A 20486-nucleotide genomic window follows, 5' to 3' on the forward strand; every position below is an offset into this window, starting at 1 on the left:
TTTGTAGAAATGATCCATCAGATGAGGACTTCGTAACTGCTCCTAGGTTGTGGGGACCAGAGAAAGACAGAAACTTACTTCAGTATTTGAAGAGATGATAGATCTAAAGTTAAGTGAAGATCTGTATGCCATAAAAAGAATATGTGTATTTTGATAGTATTATTACAAAATTCAAGACGTCTCACATCAATATTCATTGTCTCTTGTAAATTTTGTGTCACCTTCATTGTAGGTCAAGGGGTCAGGGGGACACAGTTCCTACTGCCCATATCATGCTAGGCGCAACTCTCTCTCTCTCTCTCTCTCTCTCTCTCTCTCTCTCTCTCTCTCTCTATATATATATATATATATATATATATATATATATATATATATATATATATATGCTTGCAAGTCTGTATGTAATGAAGGAAATTATGTTAATGACGAAGTAGAGGGTGTATTAAGTCGTTTCATGTAGTAGCAGATCAAAATACTTTGTGTCACTGTAAGTCTTGGTACGCTGGGGATGACTTACACTTTAACCTTTCTCTTACTGTGTTTGATCTTTACCCCTTTCATCTCTGAAGTGTCACCTCCGACTTTGATGACACATCGAATTGGGTAAATGACTGCACAGCATAATCAATGTTTCTATATCGAATTGAGTGTTACCTTCACATTACTCTATGCAACTGGGTATATGTATATTCCCAAAGACAAAGATTAGTTCCATATTTAAGTGAGATATATTGACTTTACAATTTATTTATCACCGGAATATTATGCTGCTTGCAGAGCCGTCTCCCACTGTAAACAAATTTTGTCTGGTATATGATTAGTTCTGTGTCTATTCACAACTAATTCATCGAATTTCAAACAATCCGTTAATTACAATTACAATAATGAAATATATTGTTCCGACCTAATAACTTATAGAAGTACCCCATTGTATGCGCGAACAACCTGTTGTGCATGTCAAAGAAGGCAGCTTAAAGTATATTGAATGTGTAGCCCCATGCGATCTCAAACAGTCTGGTGAAGATTCAATGTCAGTTCTCTAAGAGAATATGTTTGACATGAGAGTAGAGAGGAACACAATACATTTAATGTTTACATTTAATTGTCAGGACTCTGTTGTCTTGAACAAAGTATCAGAAAGGAGCGAACATCAAAAAGTTTTGTAAAATTCAACAAACAGTTTAATTTCCTAAAATACAAGTGAAAATGAAAAAGAAAAGCTAACAATATTACGAATTAAATACCCAAAGATTCTAGAATTACTAACCCAAATCCTGATGAATGGGCTTTAGTGGTATTGCAAAACATACAACGCTGAAGTATTGATGTGCTTGTGATAGCCTGAATAGTGATGAAGCGCCAATGAAAATAATACTATCCAAGAATATATTCTTGTTTGTCCTAGTTAATGTCACTGTCCAAGAATATTATTTATGATGATGACTTTTTATTTCCAGTAGATGAATAATTTTTATAAATAAATTCCACCCCAAATAAAATACTGGACACAACAATAATAGAACTCATTTTGCCCGGATCTTAAATCACGAACGAATAATTTATATAAAAACAAGATTTTATATAGTCCTTTACTTGACTCAAGGTCACAATTAGAATTTTCTAAATATTTTTTTAAAATATTACCTATTGAAAAATTTCATTCTGGAATGTTCCAAATATTAACAAGTTAAAATGATAGTTATGATTAGAAAGTCTGTTACTAAAATTATCATATAGAATGCGTAATACATCACGTAGGTCATATAGATAGATAGATACACACACACACACACACACACACACACACACACACACACGCAAGGGAATTCGAATATCTAAGACCCAGATCCAAATTAATATACTTATTTCTGTTGAAAATGGTCCTAATATTAAACATATACTCACAGAGAAATAATAGCTATGTACTAGTTGTTTATAGAATAAATAAAAATCAATGATTTTGGACAAGGTCAGTTACAAAATACAATTTTACATAACTCACAGCATATCTTCAAATGAAGAGAATAAAAAACCTAACAAACAAACAATACAAATTATATATATATATATATATATATATATATATATATATATATATATATATATATATATATATATATATATATATATATATATAATTGACATCGATATTGAAACATTTTTGTCATACAAAAATATGATTGAATGTTATTTTCTTGAAAAGCAGCAAACATGAAAGTGTATGAATTACAGTCAAGACAAGAACGACATATTGTAACACGATGGATGCCATTTTAAAAAGGGTACAATGGAAATGATGGTGTTCTGGCACAATTAAAACAGAACACTCCTTTTATAAATACATTTCACTGGGAAAACTTACATATGCAGCCAGATGGTGAAGCAATTTGATAGGTCCACACATATATTTCATATATTACAGGTAAAACTAATCATAATTTTGATTTACATTGTTTTACGGCACTCAGACCAATTAGAACAGCTATTACTACTAATACTGCTAATAATGATAAGACTGCATGATCTGAGGCTACATTTATATAGGCAGAATGACTCTTAAAGAAACCACTCCATCCAAAAGGATTGCCATCACTTACAAGCAAATGCTGCTGGTATACTCAAAGCGAAATGGAGGTAACACAGCCGTAAATATCCATACCCGCGCAGATCCTATCATCAGTTAAATGGTGTTCATGCTGGAGTGGGCCAAATAGGTGTGCAAAGATAAAATAGATTATAAAGCTGATGTCCTTCCATTCTGCTTTGCTTCCAAGAGCTGATATAAGCACGACCTTTTTGAAAGGTATATCAGTTTGCTTTTGTTGCATCAAAAAAATGATTACATATAACGTACTCCATTTTAACCATCGCAACATATTATCGCGATAGTACGCGAGAAAAACCAGAATGAATTAGTTGAAATTACAATATGCAAATACGAAAACATAGTTATATACATGTTTACAAGATATATACCATGCCGCCAATTTTCAAATCTGTCTTACTTTCGAGGACATAAACTTCTCAGGAATTGGACTTCATATTTTCAACGCAGGATAATACAGGAAGTCGGCATACTTTTTAAGTTATTATGTTTCTGCAATCGAATATTTGTGTGTTAATACTTATATTATGGTATAATTAACTATAATGTTAATGTAACAAGCTTATCATCACTGATTATGATGCAATTCGGTGTCTGAAAGGCATTACATAACAACTGGTTGGGCGTCAGATTGCTTTAACCACTTAGCGGAAGAGAATAAGTTTGAAGTAGCAAGTGTTGAACACATGTATTTCAAATAGATTGCTTCGAAGCAAAAATATCAAATTTGATACATGAAACTGTTAAATATAAATGTTTATTAATGCTGAATGTAAAAATAAGCCTCTAACATCCTTCGTGAAGACATAAGTAATTGTAACACTAAAACATTTCTCTTAGTGCTTGCCGATGTTTACTCGGAAATAAACTTACCTTGAAAGTCAAGCTTAATCAAAAGCCTCATGATCAAATATTACAAAAAAATGAGACCTCCCCAATAGCCTAAGTGTTTACAACGTCTGCCTCGGATGTGGGAGGTCGCAAGTACCAAAGACTTATAAAAATGGTACATGGAGCTGCCTTGCTTGGCGCTCAACAGTATGAGGTTAGTGTAAGTACTGGTCAACCTGGTGTTAGGATATCATGACTGGGTGGGAGGTGATGCCACCTGTCTGCGGCATGATGTCCCAGTGCTAGACATCACTAGAAACTGCCTTAACTGTAGGACTCAAATTATTTCAGCAACATTAAAAATCAAAATCACACACACGTACATTTAATGCATACCAGAAGCGTTTTGTTTGAATTCTAAGGATATATCAATGTAGGAACACATTCATTGGTGTTAGGGTATATTCCTCTCCAACGTTTATCACTGACACATCTCGCAGGATTAACAAGAGTGTTCAACTTTGAAGTAAACAATGTTCAATTAAATGACTTGTCAGTTAAACTTTGTATCACTCAAGTCAATAGCAAATTACCAGGAACCGTCGTATAACCTATGAACCAAAAATGTGTGAACGATGCATCTAACCGTTTATAAAACTGACGCGATCCCGGAAGGCGGCGGCCATTTTTAATTGAATCGTTAGCACTTGGAATATTTCCTTTTCTTAAAATATATCATTTTTTTAAAATAAACTACATAGAAAACTGGAGATCACTTCCACTGTGTCTACGTAACGATTTGGCAGACTCCTAGAGAACTTATTGTGTTGCATCTAACACACAGGAGGTAATCTAAGATTATAAGAAAGGCAAATGGTCGATCCCTTAAGTGCCTTATATGGCGTTTGGTGGAGAAAAAAGCCTGATTTAAATAAGCTTGACTAAACTTTCTGACTTTGATTAGCGAAGAAAGACATTATTCTATCCATCAATAAATTTTATTAAAAAAATTCTTAATTAAAATAAAAATGTCTTGGTGAAAAAGAAAATGTCACATGGTCGGTCCCTGTAATGTCTTCTCCCTGTTCTTCATTTTGCATATTTTATCATGGAGACACTTGATCATCTATATCTTTGGTTTAAAGTTGCCAATATGTTCGTGTAAAGCTTTAAATAATTATGTGGTTTGTGTTATATGTTTCTTTAATTCAGACGTTGACGTGGACGTCGTCATCGCTGTTACATCTGAGAATGGTAATAGTTACACTTGAAAACTCAAATGGCGGCGTTGTCATATGCTGTTCCGCCAAGCTTGGCCTGTGGAGTGGTCATGGTTGATGCCTTAGATCCCATGATGTGGTCATAGGAAGTGTTGTAACGCTCGCCGCAGAGTGTCTGGTATGTTGTGTCGTACGGCTCATTTGGCTCTTTTACATCGACTTCTTCGTACCCGGGACGGTAGTTGGACGAGGGAGAGACTTCTACTGTATTTGATGGATTTTTATTTGTCTGTTCACCAACTTTCTCGCGGGGAACTGGCTTAGGATCGTCATAAACTCCCGTTTGAAAGTTTACAGGCTCTAGGTGTTCTTGGCCGGTCTGCATTGCATATGTCAAATTATCAAATTTATCGCTGGTAGTGTTTGCGAAAGCTGGACCGTTTATCCCGTACACAGGGTTTGAATGGTCAGGTCTTTTGTCACAGTTTCCTCGAAATTGTCCCATCAGACCTTTCACCTTCCTCCTGTATAGGAATTATTGGAAGTTACCATGTAAAAAAAAAGTATATTTTAATAAGTATAATAATTATGAGAAGGCCTGATTCCAAAAGGAAATTTGGTCACTATGATACGTCAACATATCATTGCCAGAATGATAAAGGACTGAATCATGCGATTTTCAACATTGCATAAGTATACTACAGGATGATGAAGTTACAAAATAAAAACGTAGCAATTGAGAATCATATTACTTAAAACCTGTGATTGGATCTCTTCAATACAAATCATATTTTTTTAAAAATATTCCTCCAGAAATAATTAAGTCAGTTCTACTGATTACGGTTAACCGTGTTATTTCGATTAATATACACACACACACACACACACACACACACACACACACACACACTTGTCCAATAGTAAGTTCACAACCAATGCTAAACAAATTCGAAATATCAAGATTCAAAAATTATCAAATAACAATTATTTTACCTGAAGACAAAACAGATAACTGCAAGGATGATCAAGAGCACAAAAGCCCCCACAGGTAGAGCGACTTTCAGGACAACTGTAAATAATAAAAGAAAAAATAATCAGGTTTCATGTGGCATTGAACAGCAAATGATAGACATTATATTAAATATATAATATGTAGTCAGTATAGATTATATATAGTCAGTATAAATTATATGTAGTCAGTATAAATTATATTTCTAGCTTGGAGAGAGAGAGAGAGGGAGAATTATTTAAATGATACATACATATGAGTGACATTTTATAGGGTTTGTGTGTGTGTGTGTGTGTGTGTGTGTGTGTGTGCGTGTGTGTGTGCGTGATTAAAATTCCCAAATGGTCAAATCCAGTAGCCATCGAATATATATATATATATATATATATATATATATATATATATATATATATATATATATATATATATATATATATATATATATATATATATATATATATATATATATAATGACTCAGTTCCCGTGCATCTCGAATTCACCCTTGGACTATGTTGTACCTGTTATTTTATCGGAATGAACGGCAGATATGTTCGCATACTCAGATGGGTTATAGCCCTGGTGCATGAGAGGTAGAAAATGGATGTCTTACTCGCGGCACTTGTTTGATTCTGGCTCTATGGTATTAAACAGTTTCGCATAATTGGCTATTTGATTGTAGAGATAGCCGTTCTAAGTCTTCATGTTTTTCCATCTTTGAAGTAAAATTGTTTTAATTATTTTGTGGTCGTGATGTCAGAACACGAACTATTTCTTGTGCAAAATACAATTTTTACCATTGACTAAGATCTATGTACAGTGGCTTTGGGTAGCGTCAAGTAAGATTTAAAATACTTATTTTGACAATGTTACGTTCAAAGGATTTTTCACAACGCCCGGCAGTCATGGTGATGGAACTGAAAAGGGTTTTGATTAATAACTCCGTTGATTATTGCATTGCTTACGATACTAATAAATAAATGTTTAGGGAGTTGATCAAAAAAGATGATCTCCCATCTTGGATCTGATACCAGTGATAGAGGTGAAGGTTTTGAATTCAGTACGCAGTATGAAATATAGTTAATCTGTTAGAGCCAAACTGACGTCATTTCCTATAGAGGAGAAGAATTCAACATATCACACATAGAGTCTGGCTTCTTCTGTGTTTATTATTTCTTTCTTCTTGAATGTTTCTAACGTTCCAACCAATCGGTCACAGACTGTAACTTCATTCTGGAGAGTCACTTGGTCTGGTGAACATCTAGTACTGCAACGGTATGACGTAAAATAGGCTTTCACTAGTCGTAGTAATACATCACTGCATTTGGGAATATCCCGATATGCAAAATATTTCCACGAACATTATCTCAAGGTTCCTTTAAATCATTCCACAACATTCGTTTTCGTTTCAGGACTTTCAGTTGTGCAAAGATGTTGTTTTCTCAGTTCGTTTTGGAAGTCAGAGGAGAAGGAAGTTGATTTTGGAAACACACCAGTCACACAAAGCAAATTTTCTTAATTACTATTACATGATGCCGAATGGGAAGCATCATCTAAATCAGCTCGCCATTCACGATCAGTTGCTGTTCGCATTGTTTGGCTTCTTGGAAATTTGTGTGAATAACGTGAACGTCGATTGTTCTTTCGATCGTAGTCGTATATCGTGGTAACGTACGCTTCTGAGTTTGGCCTTGGCTGCACGATGCGAGCTAAACATATGATCATACCACTATTTAAGACGTCATCCAATGCTTAATGCTTTAAGATCCTGGAGGCAATTTGGACTGCGATGCTTTATGTGTCTGACGGATATTAGGAGAGGGTTAAGAGAATTTTCCACAAAGGCCACCAGTTTTTTCTTTACTTTTTTTCCCGACTTCCGTATTCACTTTGTTCCTTTCTTTCTACTTTAGAAAATGTTGTTGACATTTATCTGTTGAGCTAGGCTTTCATTTCTTGCGGAATCAGTCTAGATTAAGATGTGAAATTTACCGTAACACTTTGTGGAAAGGATGTTACAGCTCATCTAACTCTAATCCTGTCTCATTCTCTTTCACACAAGTGGTAGTGCCTGTCTTTTCATCAATATACCAATTCATCGATCTCTCAAACCATTTGTCCATTTATTACTTGCATTTATGCGTACATAAATAGACTACAATCTTACCATTAGATGTTTGACGTTCAGCAGCAATAGTCGGTGGATTTACAGCCCCACTGGAACTGACATTTTCATTTTCTAGTGAACCGGTATCCTCTTGAAATTCTTGTATCTCTGTGCTGTTGAAATCGCCCTCCATTGTAACATGGGACAACAAATTAGCAGCTTCCGTTGTTGTTCCTTGTAAATTAATAATAATAATAATAATAATAATAATAATAATAATAAATGTTTTTCTCGTGTTTCGTGAGTTTAATACTATTTTTCAGCACATGATACGTGGCAGCCAGTATATTTCATGGAGGAAAAACCCGGGAAAACACTGGATGAACCAGCGACCACTGGAAACTACTGCAAGCTTTTACACAAATTCACGTCGGTCAAACCGAGACTCGAACATGTGGAATTGTTCTATATCTCGCCTACGCTTCTCCAATATATTCCAAAACTGCTTGGAGAGTGAAACTAATACCACTGTGACCTACTTGGATCGCGATGAGTGGTGCTTTCCAGGATAAATAGGCCCATTAAATATCATGACTATACATACAACAATGTCAATGAAAGGGTGCTAAATTCAGTCAAAGTAATTGAATTTGAAATGTAGGTCACAATGACATTTATTTGCCTGAGTGGAGTAGTGTCCTTCAAGATTTATATATCCATCAATCTTAGTGTGCACACAGTAGAGCCAGTGAAGCTGATGATGGTAATATTGATTATGATGACGACAACGACCTAAATTTTAACAAGTACGGACAAAACAACACTGTGATAACTACCCGGTGACTGGATATATGTAGTACAGAAGTACCATCCAACCTCAAGAACCACAATGCAATCCCCTGGGGTGGGGTGAGATGGTTACCCAATAGTATGTTTGATAGGCATGTGGAACTCAGGATTCATGTCCATTTCGTGTACGAAAGTAAATTTAAATATCTGTTTGTGCAATTCTAATCTTGCTCCAGAGATTTAATTCGTATCAGATGCCTACTTCCAGATAATAAACCCTCAGATGAAATATATGTTCCTTTGGCGCCTTGAATAATTCTAATAAGCAGATGGCGCAATATACCCAGGTTTTATTGCAATCACCAAGCAGTTATTTTCCCTTTCATGATTAATTCATGTACCGAGAAAAAGAAGCTAGGACCTAATCGGGTACTTGAAATTTATTCAAAAAATATTTTAGGATGTACCTCCAAGAACAGAAAATGTACCAATTCGGTCGGGCGGGACGTCCTTACATATCGGTATAACGGATGCATTTCTCCCATCCCTATCCCCAGGGTACTAACTGACATTTTCGAAACAACATGATATTAATCCTTTAGTTCTTTCGTTTTCTCCTCCAAAACTGCATGTCCCTTTTCGACCACAATATACAGATATTTTGTAATAAAATAAGTATACTTTTGGAAAATGAAAACGGAGAATAAATGAATTTTTTGTCGTGATATTTTTCTTGTAGAAGATGCGACTTTGTGTGTATGTATGTATGTATGCATGCGTGTATGTATGCATGTATGTATGCATGCATGCATGCATGCATGTATGTATGTATGTATGTATGTTTGTATGTATGCATGTATGTATGCATGGCTGATTGTGTAGCCTCTTAAACGAGGATTACATCATGTTTATCAAATTCAGGATAATGCAATAATTTGAACCACAAAACAATCAAAATATAAAATAAACGAGAAATTCTTTGGCAAATAACGCTTTTACAAAATGAGACATCCTAATAAGTACAGCCATATACATATGTCTACAGACCAATCCGAACTAACAATGTTCAGCCTGGTATTGGTGGTGTTCTCGACACGTTTGCCTGGTGCTAGTAATAAAAAGAAGACTGCAGATACACACGGTGTAATTTGGCACGTTTGTCGGATGCTAGTAATAAAAAAGAATGCAGATACGCAAGGTGTTCCTGTCATCTTTGCTTGATGGTAGTAATAATAAAGGAATGCAGATACACACGATATATTTTGCTATGTGACTTAAACTATCTTTGACGTGAAAAACTCTTATTTGCGCTTCTGCAGTCAAATACATGATTTTTCTGTATAAAGTCGTTCGTAAAGGCACGAATGTCTGTCTGTCTGTCTGTCTGTATGTATGCATGCATGTGGTTTTTAAACATAACATGAAATAAACTGTTGCATGCAAACTAAATTTACTTACTGTATTGTGATGTGTTGCTCCCACTCACTGATACATATGACTGAACTGAAAACAAAAGAATAATACAAGATAAGCAAGAAAGGATTAAGTATATAATAAGATGAAAATTCGTAAAAAATGTTTCAATTTTCTGAACTTATAAATTTAGAAATATTTGCATAAAACGCAACATAGATGTTTATATATTTGAGGTTTTTAAACATAGAAATACTATACTATATTTAAATAGACGCCAACGACGACGACGATGATGATGATTACTACAAAATCACAATGAAATAAACGCTTCCACGCTCGTAAAATAGCTAAGCGAAGCGAGTAATCTGAAAATGATCCAAACTTTGAATATGTAATTTCAGAACATCAATTCAAAACAGAATGGGAGAACGAAAGAGGTATAATTGGTGTGCTTTCTCGAAAATTAGCAGACATTACCGAATATTTCTGAAATTTTGCAATGATTCAGCTTGCCAGAGAAGAAAATTTCCACAACTTATTATTGAATAGTTTTAGCTGAGAGAAGTCACATATTACAAGAAAAGAAAAATATATTCATTTCCAAAGTGCATGGTATTTATTTAGAAAGGCAGGTGACGTGTTGCAACATATCTCTGTGACGTAGCTTGGTGTCAATCAGTATGCACCTGACGTCACAAAATGTAAGTCAGCTGCGATCTACGGGCTTTCATTGGTTTCCTGTCGCTGTAATGAGCCACACATTCAGTACTTGTGTGTATGTGTGTGTGTGTGTGTGAGTGCGTGCGTGTGTTTTATATACGTTTGATAGGTGTCATTTCTAAACAAAAGAGCACATAGTCGTCAGATGTATGCGCTAAGTGGTTCAGGCGTTGGACTCATGACAAGAAAAAGGGTGTGTGTTCGATTCCCACATCGATGTGTCCAGATCAGCTACTGGTGTCTTTTCTTGTGGAAGGCACTTTACTCTACTTACAGATAAAACCTTAAAAGTGTTGCTGTGTCGTAAAACGACACCATATCTCCTCCCCTCTTAATTTTTAACTGATATTACAAATGGAAGCTCGCGCTTGAAGGTGTAATGCTGTGCATATGAACCAGTACAAACTTTTTTACACGCAACTTTGCGGAATCTTTATTGCTATGAAGCATCTTTGATACTACTTGTACAATATAGCGGTTTTAAATCCAAAACTAATCAAAGAATTAAAGACACAAGCCCTAGTAATAAAAAGTCCCGAATAAAACTCAGTTCAAGTCCAGAAGAGATCCAAAAATTAAGACGATGATGTGTCTGTTATGGCCTGCGAAGTGCTGATGTGTCAACAGTCTCTTGTTGAATCACAGAAATATTATTCCAGGTTTAATTCAGTACAAATTCCAATGAACGTCTTTATCCAAGAATTTTGTCAGAGCACTTTTGTATTTCCAGAGAAAAGAATCACCTGAATTCAATAATTTGAACAAAATAAAATTCAGCACGAATTGGTCACAACGTAATACAACTTAAAGTGCTAGACGTTAAAGCACGACTGGTAAAATCCTCATAGTCACAAAATAATGTAGTTATCTGCTTGAACTCAGGTCACAATTAGCATTTTCTAAAAGCAACCATTACCTAACAGAAAATAACCTTCTAGAATGATCTAACGAACCTCGTTTATTTACAACACAATAGCCAAAAAAATTCATTTAGGAATCTCCAAACCCTGACCCTGATCAACGTATTTACTCCTTTGATTACATGAATAATAATTATGTTAATAAGCTCATACACATAGCAAATAATGAAGCTATTATCAGTTGTTTACATAAAAGAAAGAAATAAAATAAAAGGTCAGTCAGGTCAAGCAGAAATTAACTCAGTTTTGGACAAGGTCAGTTGCAACAAACAATGTTACATTACAATAACATATAATGGAATAAGAAAATTTAAAACTAACAGAAAAGCAATTAAATTAAATATACATAACGGCATTGATTATATATATATATATATATATATATATATATATATATATATATATATATATATATATATATATATATATATATATATATAAGATTTCAAGCAAAGGTTTTTAAACATGTCATTATAAAAAATAATTGTTACATGCAACTCAATTGACTTACTGTCTTGCGTTGTGGTTGTGTTCCCAATCATTGATACAATGGGCTTAACTGCAATTAAAACAATAATATTGTATGTATGTATGTATGTATGTATGTATGTATGTATGTATGTATGTATGTATGCATGTATGCATGTGTGTGTGTGTGCGTGTGTGTGAGTGTGTGTGTATGTCTGTATGTATGTATGCATGCATGCCTGAATTTATGTACGTCTGCGGAATGTCTGTAGGTGTGGTTTTGAAGGTATCACCATTAAATATAACAAAAATAAGATAGAAATGTTCTAAAATGTTTGCAATTATTCTACAGGTTGAGAGCTCATGGGTACATACTGTCTTTAAAAATGTGACTTTCAAACAAATTTAGATCTATCATGAGTTGACTTCACAAACAGCTTGAAAGCGAGCATTTTTGTAATTTCTCACGAAAATTAGTAAGTGTAAATATGCGTGCTGTATTTCTTTGTTAAAAAAATTAGCGATACTATTTCTACGGAAATAAAGACAAACAAAAATAAAAGAAGGATTTTTTGCTTTAGAAATTATATTACCTGAAAACAAGAAGGTTCATGTACAAGTTACAAATTATCAAATATTGTAGTAATTACTTGCAAAAATGTGCCCGACGGACGTAGTAATTTATTTCTCTGGATTTACCTTATTCGATTACATATTGTGTGTGTGTGTGAGTGTGTGTGTGCGAGAGAGAGAGAGAGAGAGAGAGAGATGGAGGCAGGGAGAGTACCTTTGTAGCATACAGTTACGCTGATACTACAACACTCTTTGGTCGAAACATAAGTGTATCCAAAATCCACATCTTTTTTATTGCAGCTGTGTAACCGCGGTATGAGTGTCACATTTGCAATAGTCAATGTTTCAGGGAACATGCATAATATTTTCCGACAACTGCCATTAGCATCCGGTCTGCGACATGTATAGTTACTGCAATTGTAAGTCCCTTGGTCTTCATCTGTGAAAATAAAATCTGTAACTTGAAGTTGGTCCTAATTGTTTCTGACCGATTTACATTTCTTCTTTCTTTATATTTCTTACTCGTCCTAATTAAATCGACATTTATGTGTTTTTATATAATGCTACAATTAACGTTTCTTGCTGTGCTCAGATGAAAATAAAATTAACAAAACTATCAAAATCAAAATACAAAATATTATTAAGGTTGAAATACAACTGCAATTTCGCTTTTCAATGTTTTGTGCTGTCTTCTAAATTTAAAATGTTTGTTTTTTCCGCATTCAAACACGCGCATTTAAATATTGACCATTCGTAGTATGTGCTATATTTGACTCTATTCCCATTGTTACTTTTAATATGGCATTCTTGCACACGAAACGGATATTACTGAACTGCTTACGTATCATATCAAAAGTAGAGGAGCGCTATTGATATATTATATCCATTAAATATTACCATTTACAAAAATCGTTTGCCTTGAATGTTGGTTAAATGTGCAGAATATTCGCTTACTTCAATATTTTTTTTTAGTTAGATTGAATTTATGTTTCTTTTAGAAAATAAATTTCCAAGACCTTTACGTAGCTAACTCATGGATAAAAATAACGCTTCTTTTACAATTTTTCTTTTAGCTTCTGTTCCTTGTTATGTTTTTCTTTGATCTTGATTTTCTGTCACTCTGTTTATATACCAACTTCCTATCACTTATGATATTATTTACTTACATTTCTTACATTAGGAACTTATGTTATATATATATATATATATATATATATATATATATATATATATATATATATATATATATATATATATATATATATATATATATATAAGTAAATATCGTTATCTTTGAAATAATGTTATGTCATTCTATTTGTATATAATACCTTTTTCTTGTGTAAATATGTTCTTATTCTCACTGAGAGAGAGAGAGAGAGAGACTGGCGAATCAGTTTATTGTCAAATAAAGTTACTATAAAAATGCTAATGTGGTTTTTCATTGCTAATGATACACCTAAAATGTATCCATTCTTAATTTATAATCCTAAATGGCGGCATAAGTTGTTAATGAAGTGGCCAGTCAATATTTAATACTGCAAATTAAGTTGGTGAATCTGTTTGTATGTGTTTAATGTATTAGTGATGTGCCTCTTATTTTCAAGCCAGTGTGACATATTTCGTCACTTGAAACCTAAATATGCTGTTCTGAACGATCCTTTGAGCCAAATAGCTGTTTTCTTCCAACAAACCCTGCCACATTAAATAGTAGAGGCGGTGAAGTCACGCCAATGAAAACTCTCTAATACTTATCAAGAGTTTGCCTTCTGAATGTTCTGTGAGGGAAGTTAAATTATTTGTATGCTTGTTTTCTTGGAACGTTCATTAAAACATTATATTATTAATTGAGGCCTAATTGGGTAGGTGTGGTTGGGATATATAGTGGAGACATGTGTGTAACTCTCTCTCTCTCTCTCTCTCTCTCTCATTACGGTAAGTGTTCCGTCCATTTAACAATCCAACCATTCTCATCCAGTCCCGTCCATACATCCATCCATCCATCCATTCATCCGTATGTCCATCCATCCATCTATCTATCTCTCTATCTCTATAATCTCTTAACAGTAGGAGGTATGACTCTTACAAACATTTTATTTGATACACAGTATTCGAACAGTGTAAGAGAGGCGTCCACTCGCTAGGATTTGGGATGTTAAATCGGTGTCCATACCGGTATTTGATGAACTTCATACTTTTTACTTATGTCTTAATCTGTGTCTTGTCAAAACTAAACGGATAACGTGCTTAGATAATTTTTATCCTGATGCATGTATGGAAATTTCACGAACCACAGTCTTAAAGTGGAGTGAAGGTGGGGTAAAAATGACAGAAGTAAACCTGCCTGAGATTTGCAGCCACATCAAAATAGCTACACACAAAGGCAACTATTCAAAACCAATTAATATTTAACAACTATATATTCAATGCTTCACATGTATGAATCTTGGGCTATATCGCATTCCAAATAATTACATCGATCTTTTCATTACATATTACAGGCAATATTTGATCGAGCCATATACGACCTTTCGGAGTTTTCTAAAGGTTTATAATTATAAAAAAAAAAAAAAACACAACAATATTATTGAAATAAGAACATTCGCATTATTTAATGTTATTTGTGAATATTTGTTGACATATAAATGTATTTCTTGTTCAGTTTAATTTATTGTTCAATATTTAAAGTCCTTCCACCAAGCAACACATCCGAAAACAATACTTCTGGATCGTCGCCATGTATTTTGTGTCAAAATAGGTGAAATAGTGTGTTTCTGGTTGAACAGTCAAATACCATCTTGGATGGTTGAAAAAATAACGATTTACTTGTCATGTTTCTTTATTGGCGTGTTGGAGTTATTCCCCTGAGTAACATTAAAAACGAAACGATTTCAAACTTCTTTAAACCATACTTAATGAAAAAGAGGAAGCCATTAAAAATTCCGAATTTTTTTCTATCAGTTTGATGCAGATGTAAAGTCTTAAAATGGTTGTCATAGAACATAAGTAAAGTTTTAGATAATAATGTTATGAGACAGACCTGACAAAAACTTGAAGACGAAGTAATGATATTGGTATAAAAACCGCCTAATGGTAGAGGAAAGTGACATATATTTTGTCATCTGCGAACGCAAGTATACGCACCACGACCCAAGAAATCCTCACTTAGAGTCGTACAAAAATACTTTCAAGTTGCATGAATCGTCTAAATGTCGAGAGTTTGTACCTGAGTCTGTTGAGCCTCTTCCGAAACCTTATGAATTTATGAAGTGAGAAAACTTACCTGACTTGTGCAGCAACATGACGACTACAAAAAAGACCCACTGAAGACGATGGGCCACTTTTAATTTCATTGCTTGTGTTCAAGAACTGGACTGGATAACTGCTATTGTAGATAGATCATAAAGTCTGTAGGTTATTTTCTCCCAAAATGTTTATAACTGTACTGAGGCATTTGACAACTAGATCGTTTCGCCACCTCGAGGGTTAAAAATATGTTCTGAGTCATTATTGTGTCCAATAAGTAAGTCATTTACTTTGGGTTTAACCCAATTAATTCAGGTAAAAGAAACGATGCGTATAGGATATGTTTTGATTGTAGTTGTAATTTGTATGCTACCTTATCTACCCCAACACACCTCACACACGACTTAAAATCTAGGTAACATGAGTACAGAAAAGATTAGTTGTTGTTGAGTTTAATTATAGTGGCGTGTGCACAATTGTGCATGTGCCACTTTTTTCTGACTGCACCGCAGCCTGCTAGTTGTTCCTGGGAAGGGAATGGTGCCACCATAGTGTTTATTGATACGCTATATATTCATACCACAGCAATATTGTTCCCTTTTTCACCTTTCTGTTTTATTCAAATACCTTTGTTTATCGTAATCTACGTATCTCTGTTAAGGGAAAACAACACTAGTGGGTGGACGCAGACTTGAATAGGACACCTTACTTCTACATAAACTATCCGCCATAAAGTCAATATAGCCCTAAAATTAAACAAAAAAGTATAACCGTCTACTATTGTGATCAGTGGCGGCTCTAGAGCCTGGCCGACGTGGAGAGGAGTGGGCACTCTACTCCTCCTTCGTCACACATATAGATACGATATACAAACACAAAACACTAATGCGCCCCCCACACAAAAAGGGTGACACGATATAAGATATCTAACTCATTTAACTTAAGGGCAAAGGTAACCAGTGATCCAAAATTCAATAAACGGGGAAGTAAGGCAAAGAAACTCGTTCAACAACAATTAGTACCTGATGGGCTAAGAAACCCAAATTTAGACATAACGTAAGAGAACAAAGAAGAAAAACAAGACCAATCTCATTCCAAATAGTTTTTCTTCAAAATTCTCTTTTTATTGCTAGGGAATATACCTATTATACCAATAAAAGGGAAGGACAGGGGTTTCAGACGTATAAGCCTTGGATCTTAGGCAATATGAGGGATGAGAGGACTTTTCTAAAGTTCCATTCAGTTCTGTCATCCTGGGACGGTGCTGCAGCGTGTCTACACATAAATGGTTATCTGACAAGGCACCTATAGCCCTCAGAAGTCCTCATGTAGAAACGTGTACAGTACATTGTGTACTCAAGTGTTCGGAATACCTTTAAACTGTTCTTGACTCTGTACTGGAATCAAACAAAATATAAATAACCTTATCTTATTTATGTAAATAATATGAACAATACAAGAAAGACCAATAACGTAAGGAAATCATTTCGGAATCTACTGCTTATTTGTTCAAAAAACTGGAATACTGTTCATGTGTCTATATTATACAGAATTTACTGTGATTTCAGTTTTTTACACTAAGGAATGTGACATCTATCATAACCTCGTGACTTCCGGGTTTCAAAATAGGTAAACTGACGAATCACTGAGGTCAATAATAAATTTAATCTTGGCATTAATCCAAATAATTCAGGCGAAAAAACCGATGCGTACCGAATACGTTTAGATTGTATATGTACCTTATATACGCACTGTGCTATTTTCAGCAACATGGCATGTTCGTTTATGTGGGCATAAGAAAATCTTGCACCCCATTTCAACTTAGTGTACAGAACGAGCCACTCAAGTTCAATCAAGATTATTATTGAAGAGAATAAGTTTAAAAGAGCGATTATTTATTGATACGCAATGTATGCGAAGCAAAGAAATATGTTCCTGTTTTCATTCCAGTATTTTTGTTCATAATATCTGTCTCGCCATTCCTCTTTTTTAGTAGGTTATGGCTGAAAATATCGTATTACAACATACATCTGCCAGGGGTGTAGAGAGGAGTGGGGGGTAGGGGTAACTAAAGCGAGCGGGTCCAGACTTGAATCCGAGACTTATATTATATCATACCATGCTCTATAAAGACAATCATGACCTCAGATAAACGGAAAATATATTTTTAGTGCCACACATACAATTATCATTGATCATCGACAACATTATTAACTTTTGACTTTTTGAAAGTCTTATTTTCTAAACCTTTTGACACAATTATATTACAGTCGTGCTGACTTTGAATATTCACCATTCCCATCAAAAATAGTGAGGTACGCGAGTTCAGATTATATGTGCCGGTTGGTGACCGTCGGTAACTCTGCCTGGTAAATCGCTCGCCTTGCATCTCAGATAATCTATGGTACGACCATTGATACATGTTTCATATGTAAGTGTTAAAAAATATAAATCTTTGCAATGTATTATGAATCAAATGAGAAATTGATGTATATGTGCCCACGCCTTTTACAAAGTCGTCATCAAAAATGCATCATGTGCTGGTAATTTAACAAATTTAGATAATAAAGCAATAATATAAATAAGAGCTAAATAAATTTTACATTCGGTGTTTGCACAACACGTATGCTCCAAGTGGGATCTGCTTGCCAGGCAATGTAAAATGTAAGGTGTCTCTCCTCGTGTTAAAATTAAAAATCTCATGAAAACTATTTTCTTCTTAATTATGGTAGAACTATGTTTATGTTGTTTCCCAAAGTATTGTAAAACTCTGCTTACAAGATGACACTCACTGTCATCAATGAAGCTAATGCAAACTGAAGCTCTATACACAATTGGCCGGCCTGATTTTATAGTGTGAAATGTATGTAGGTACAGCCTCTGTCTAGAATGAAGTCAAACCCCCACAGAGCATATCCTCCTGAATAATCGTTGTACGAAATGCCGTGGCTACTGTTGGTTCCTAATTGTCCCGTGGACTTAAACAGAATAAAGTAAAATCTCAAGTAATTTTTCTGGTCAGAGTTCGGTCCTACTGGTCTAGTACAGAACGTCTAGTCATCCCAGGTGGCTTCTATCTTGGATAGGTTGAACTTTTGACAATCTAAAGGATTTTTAACCATAGCTCCATTGAGGGCTGCACTGTTGACGATGCCAACGAGTAAGCATGTTGGTAGTTGTCTTTGTGAAACCTGATTTTCTATTCTGGATCGGAGGTTTCGATTTCTCTTTTATGAAAAAGATTTGTTAATGGGTCTTTAGCCAAATGTTCTGATCATTTTAGTGAGTAGAATTCATTTCGTCATGCCCAATTTATTGACAATATACTTCTCAAACTGAGGGAAAGAGAGAAAGAAAGACATTGTTTTGGTCTCCTTTATGAGGCTTTTGTCACTCTTTAGATGTAGGTGTTACATCGGTAGTATTAGCGAAGAGGTACGAGGTGCAAAGGAAGTCAGAATCTGTGTCTGAAACGCAGCATGTCTTTGTTAAAATTACACATCACTCGATTTAGAAACAATTACACTCAAATCAACTTATTCAATTAAGATATATGATTAAAATGTTATATTTAATTAAAGCTAACCAACTTCATATATTTCTCTAATTTCTGTATAATCCAAAAAATGCGTAAGAATAAAATGATACCAACTAATACCAAAGTTAATTGCAATCAAAGAATTTTATTGAATGTTTTTGGTAAAAAAGTAAAATAAGTACTTTTTGTAATTTAAAAGGTATTTTGCTTCTAAATAAATTATTTTGTTGCATGTAGTTGGTAACAAACCATTTTTACAAACAGCAATATTAATATTATAAATGAACATAAATTTGGAATAATTTTAAACAAACTAAGATACACAATATTTAAAAATTAATATTGTATAATAATAACATATTAAGGAGTCTTTAAAAGTAAGTGAAAATAAGTTCTAAATATGTTTCTTTACAATGTATTAGAAACCTAGGAAAAATCTCTAAACTAAAACTAATTAAAATTGTCTTACTTGGAAATAGAAAGTGAGAATCTGAAATCTGCAACGCAGCAATTCCGACTAGGCTGTCGAGAGCAGAGTGTATATATGTACAGTGGTTCCAATACCGAGAGACGTTTGCTTACTTCATGGCTTAAAACACTCATCTTCAACTTACATGTTCTTTGAGCGCAAATGGCTGAGAAGAGCCCTACATTTTACATTCCGCATCCAAGAATAATATTTGCTTCTTAAAAAATTGCTTATAGTGCACATCTTAAACTCTTACTGAACTAATTACAAACATTATTCCTTCTTACGTCAGTGGCTGTGAAAGTTGTACAGGATTTACACAATCGTTCCCTCACGTACATCTTTGTTCCTCGAACTTGCTGTAATACCTAAGAATTAAAGTAGCTTCTACTGAATATTTGTTTTACAATAATCCACCTCTAACAATTATAGACTTTATCAAGGCATACACATTAAAATCAAATAAAGCAAAAATTCTAACAATCATCATCTTTATTACACAAATTATATATATATATATATATATATATATATATATATATATATATATATATATATATATATATATATATATATA

At 34.1% G+C, this 20486-nt stretch overlaps 1 protein-coding gene across 1 annotated transcript; it reads right to left on the bottom strand.

Annotated features, from left to right (window-relative positions):
* Positions 1 to 1158: 1158 nt before the first annotated feature.
* LOC149780532 (uncharacterized) lies at positions 1159 to 16249 on the bottom strand. The gene is made up of 7 exons (XM_089937547.1): positions 15940 to 16249; positions 12871 to 13095; positions 12127 to 12174; positions 10018 to 10062; positions 7831 to 8004; positions 5650 to 5725; positions 1159 to 5180 (listed from the first exon to the last, which is right to left on the bottom strand). The coding sequence occupies exons 1-7, from the start codon at positions 16007 to 16009 to the stop codon at positions 4712 to 4714; spliced, it is 1107 nt and encodes a 368-aa protein (XP_089793673.1). The 5' UTR covers positions 16010 to 16249; the 3' UTR covers positions 1159 to 4711.
* Positions 16250 to 20486: the final 4237 nt, after the last annotated feature.

Source organism: Sinohyriopsis cumingii, chromosome 16, assembly GCF_028554795.1.
Source record: "Sinohyriopsis cumingii isolate HCF-2022 chromosome 16, ASM2855479v2, whole genome shotgun sequence".
Taxonomy (NCBI): domain Eukaryota; kingdom Metazoa; phylum Mollusca; class Bivalvia; order Unionida; family Unionidae; genus Sinohyriopsis; species Sinohyriopsis cumingii.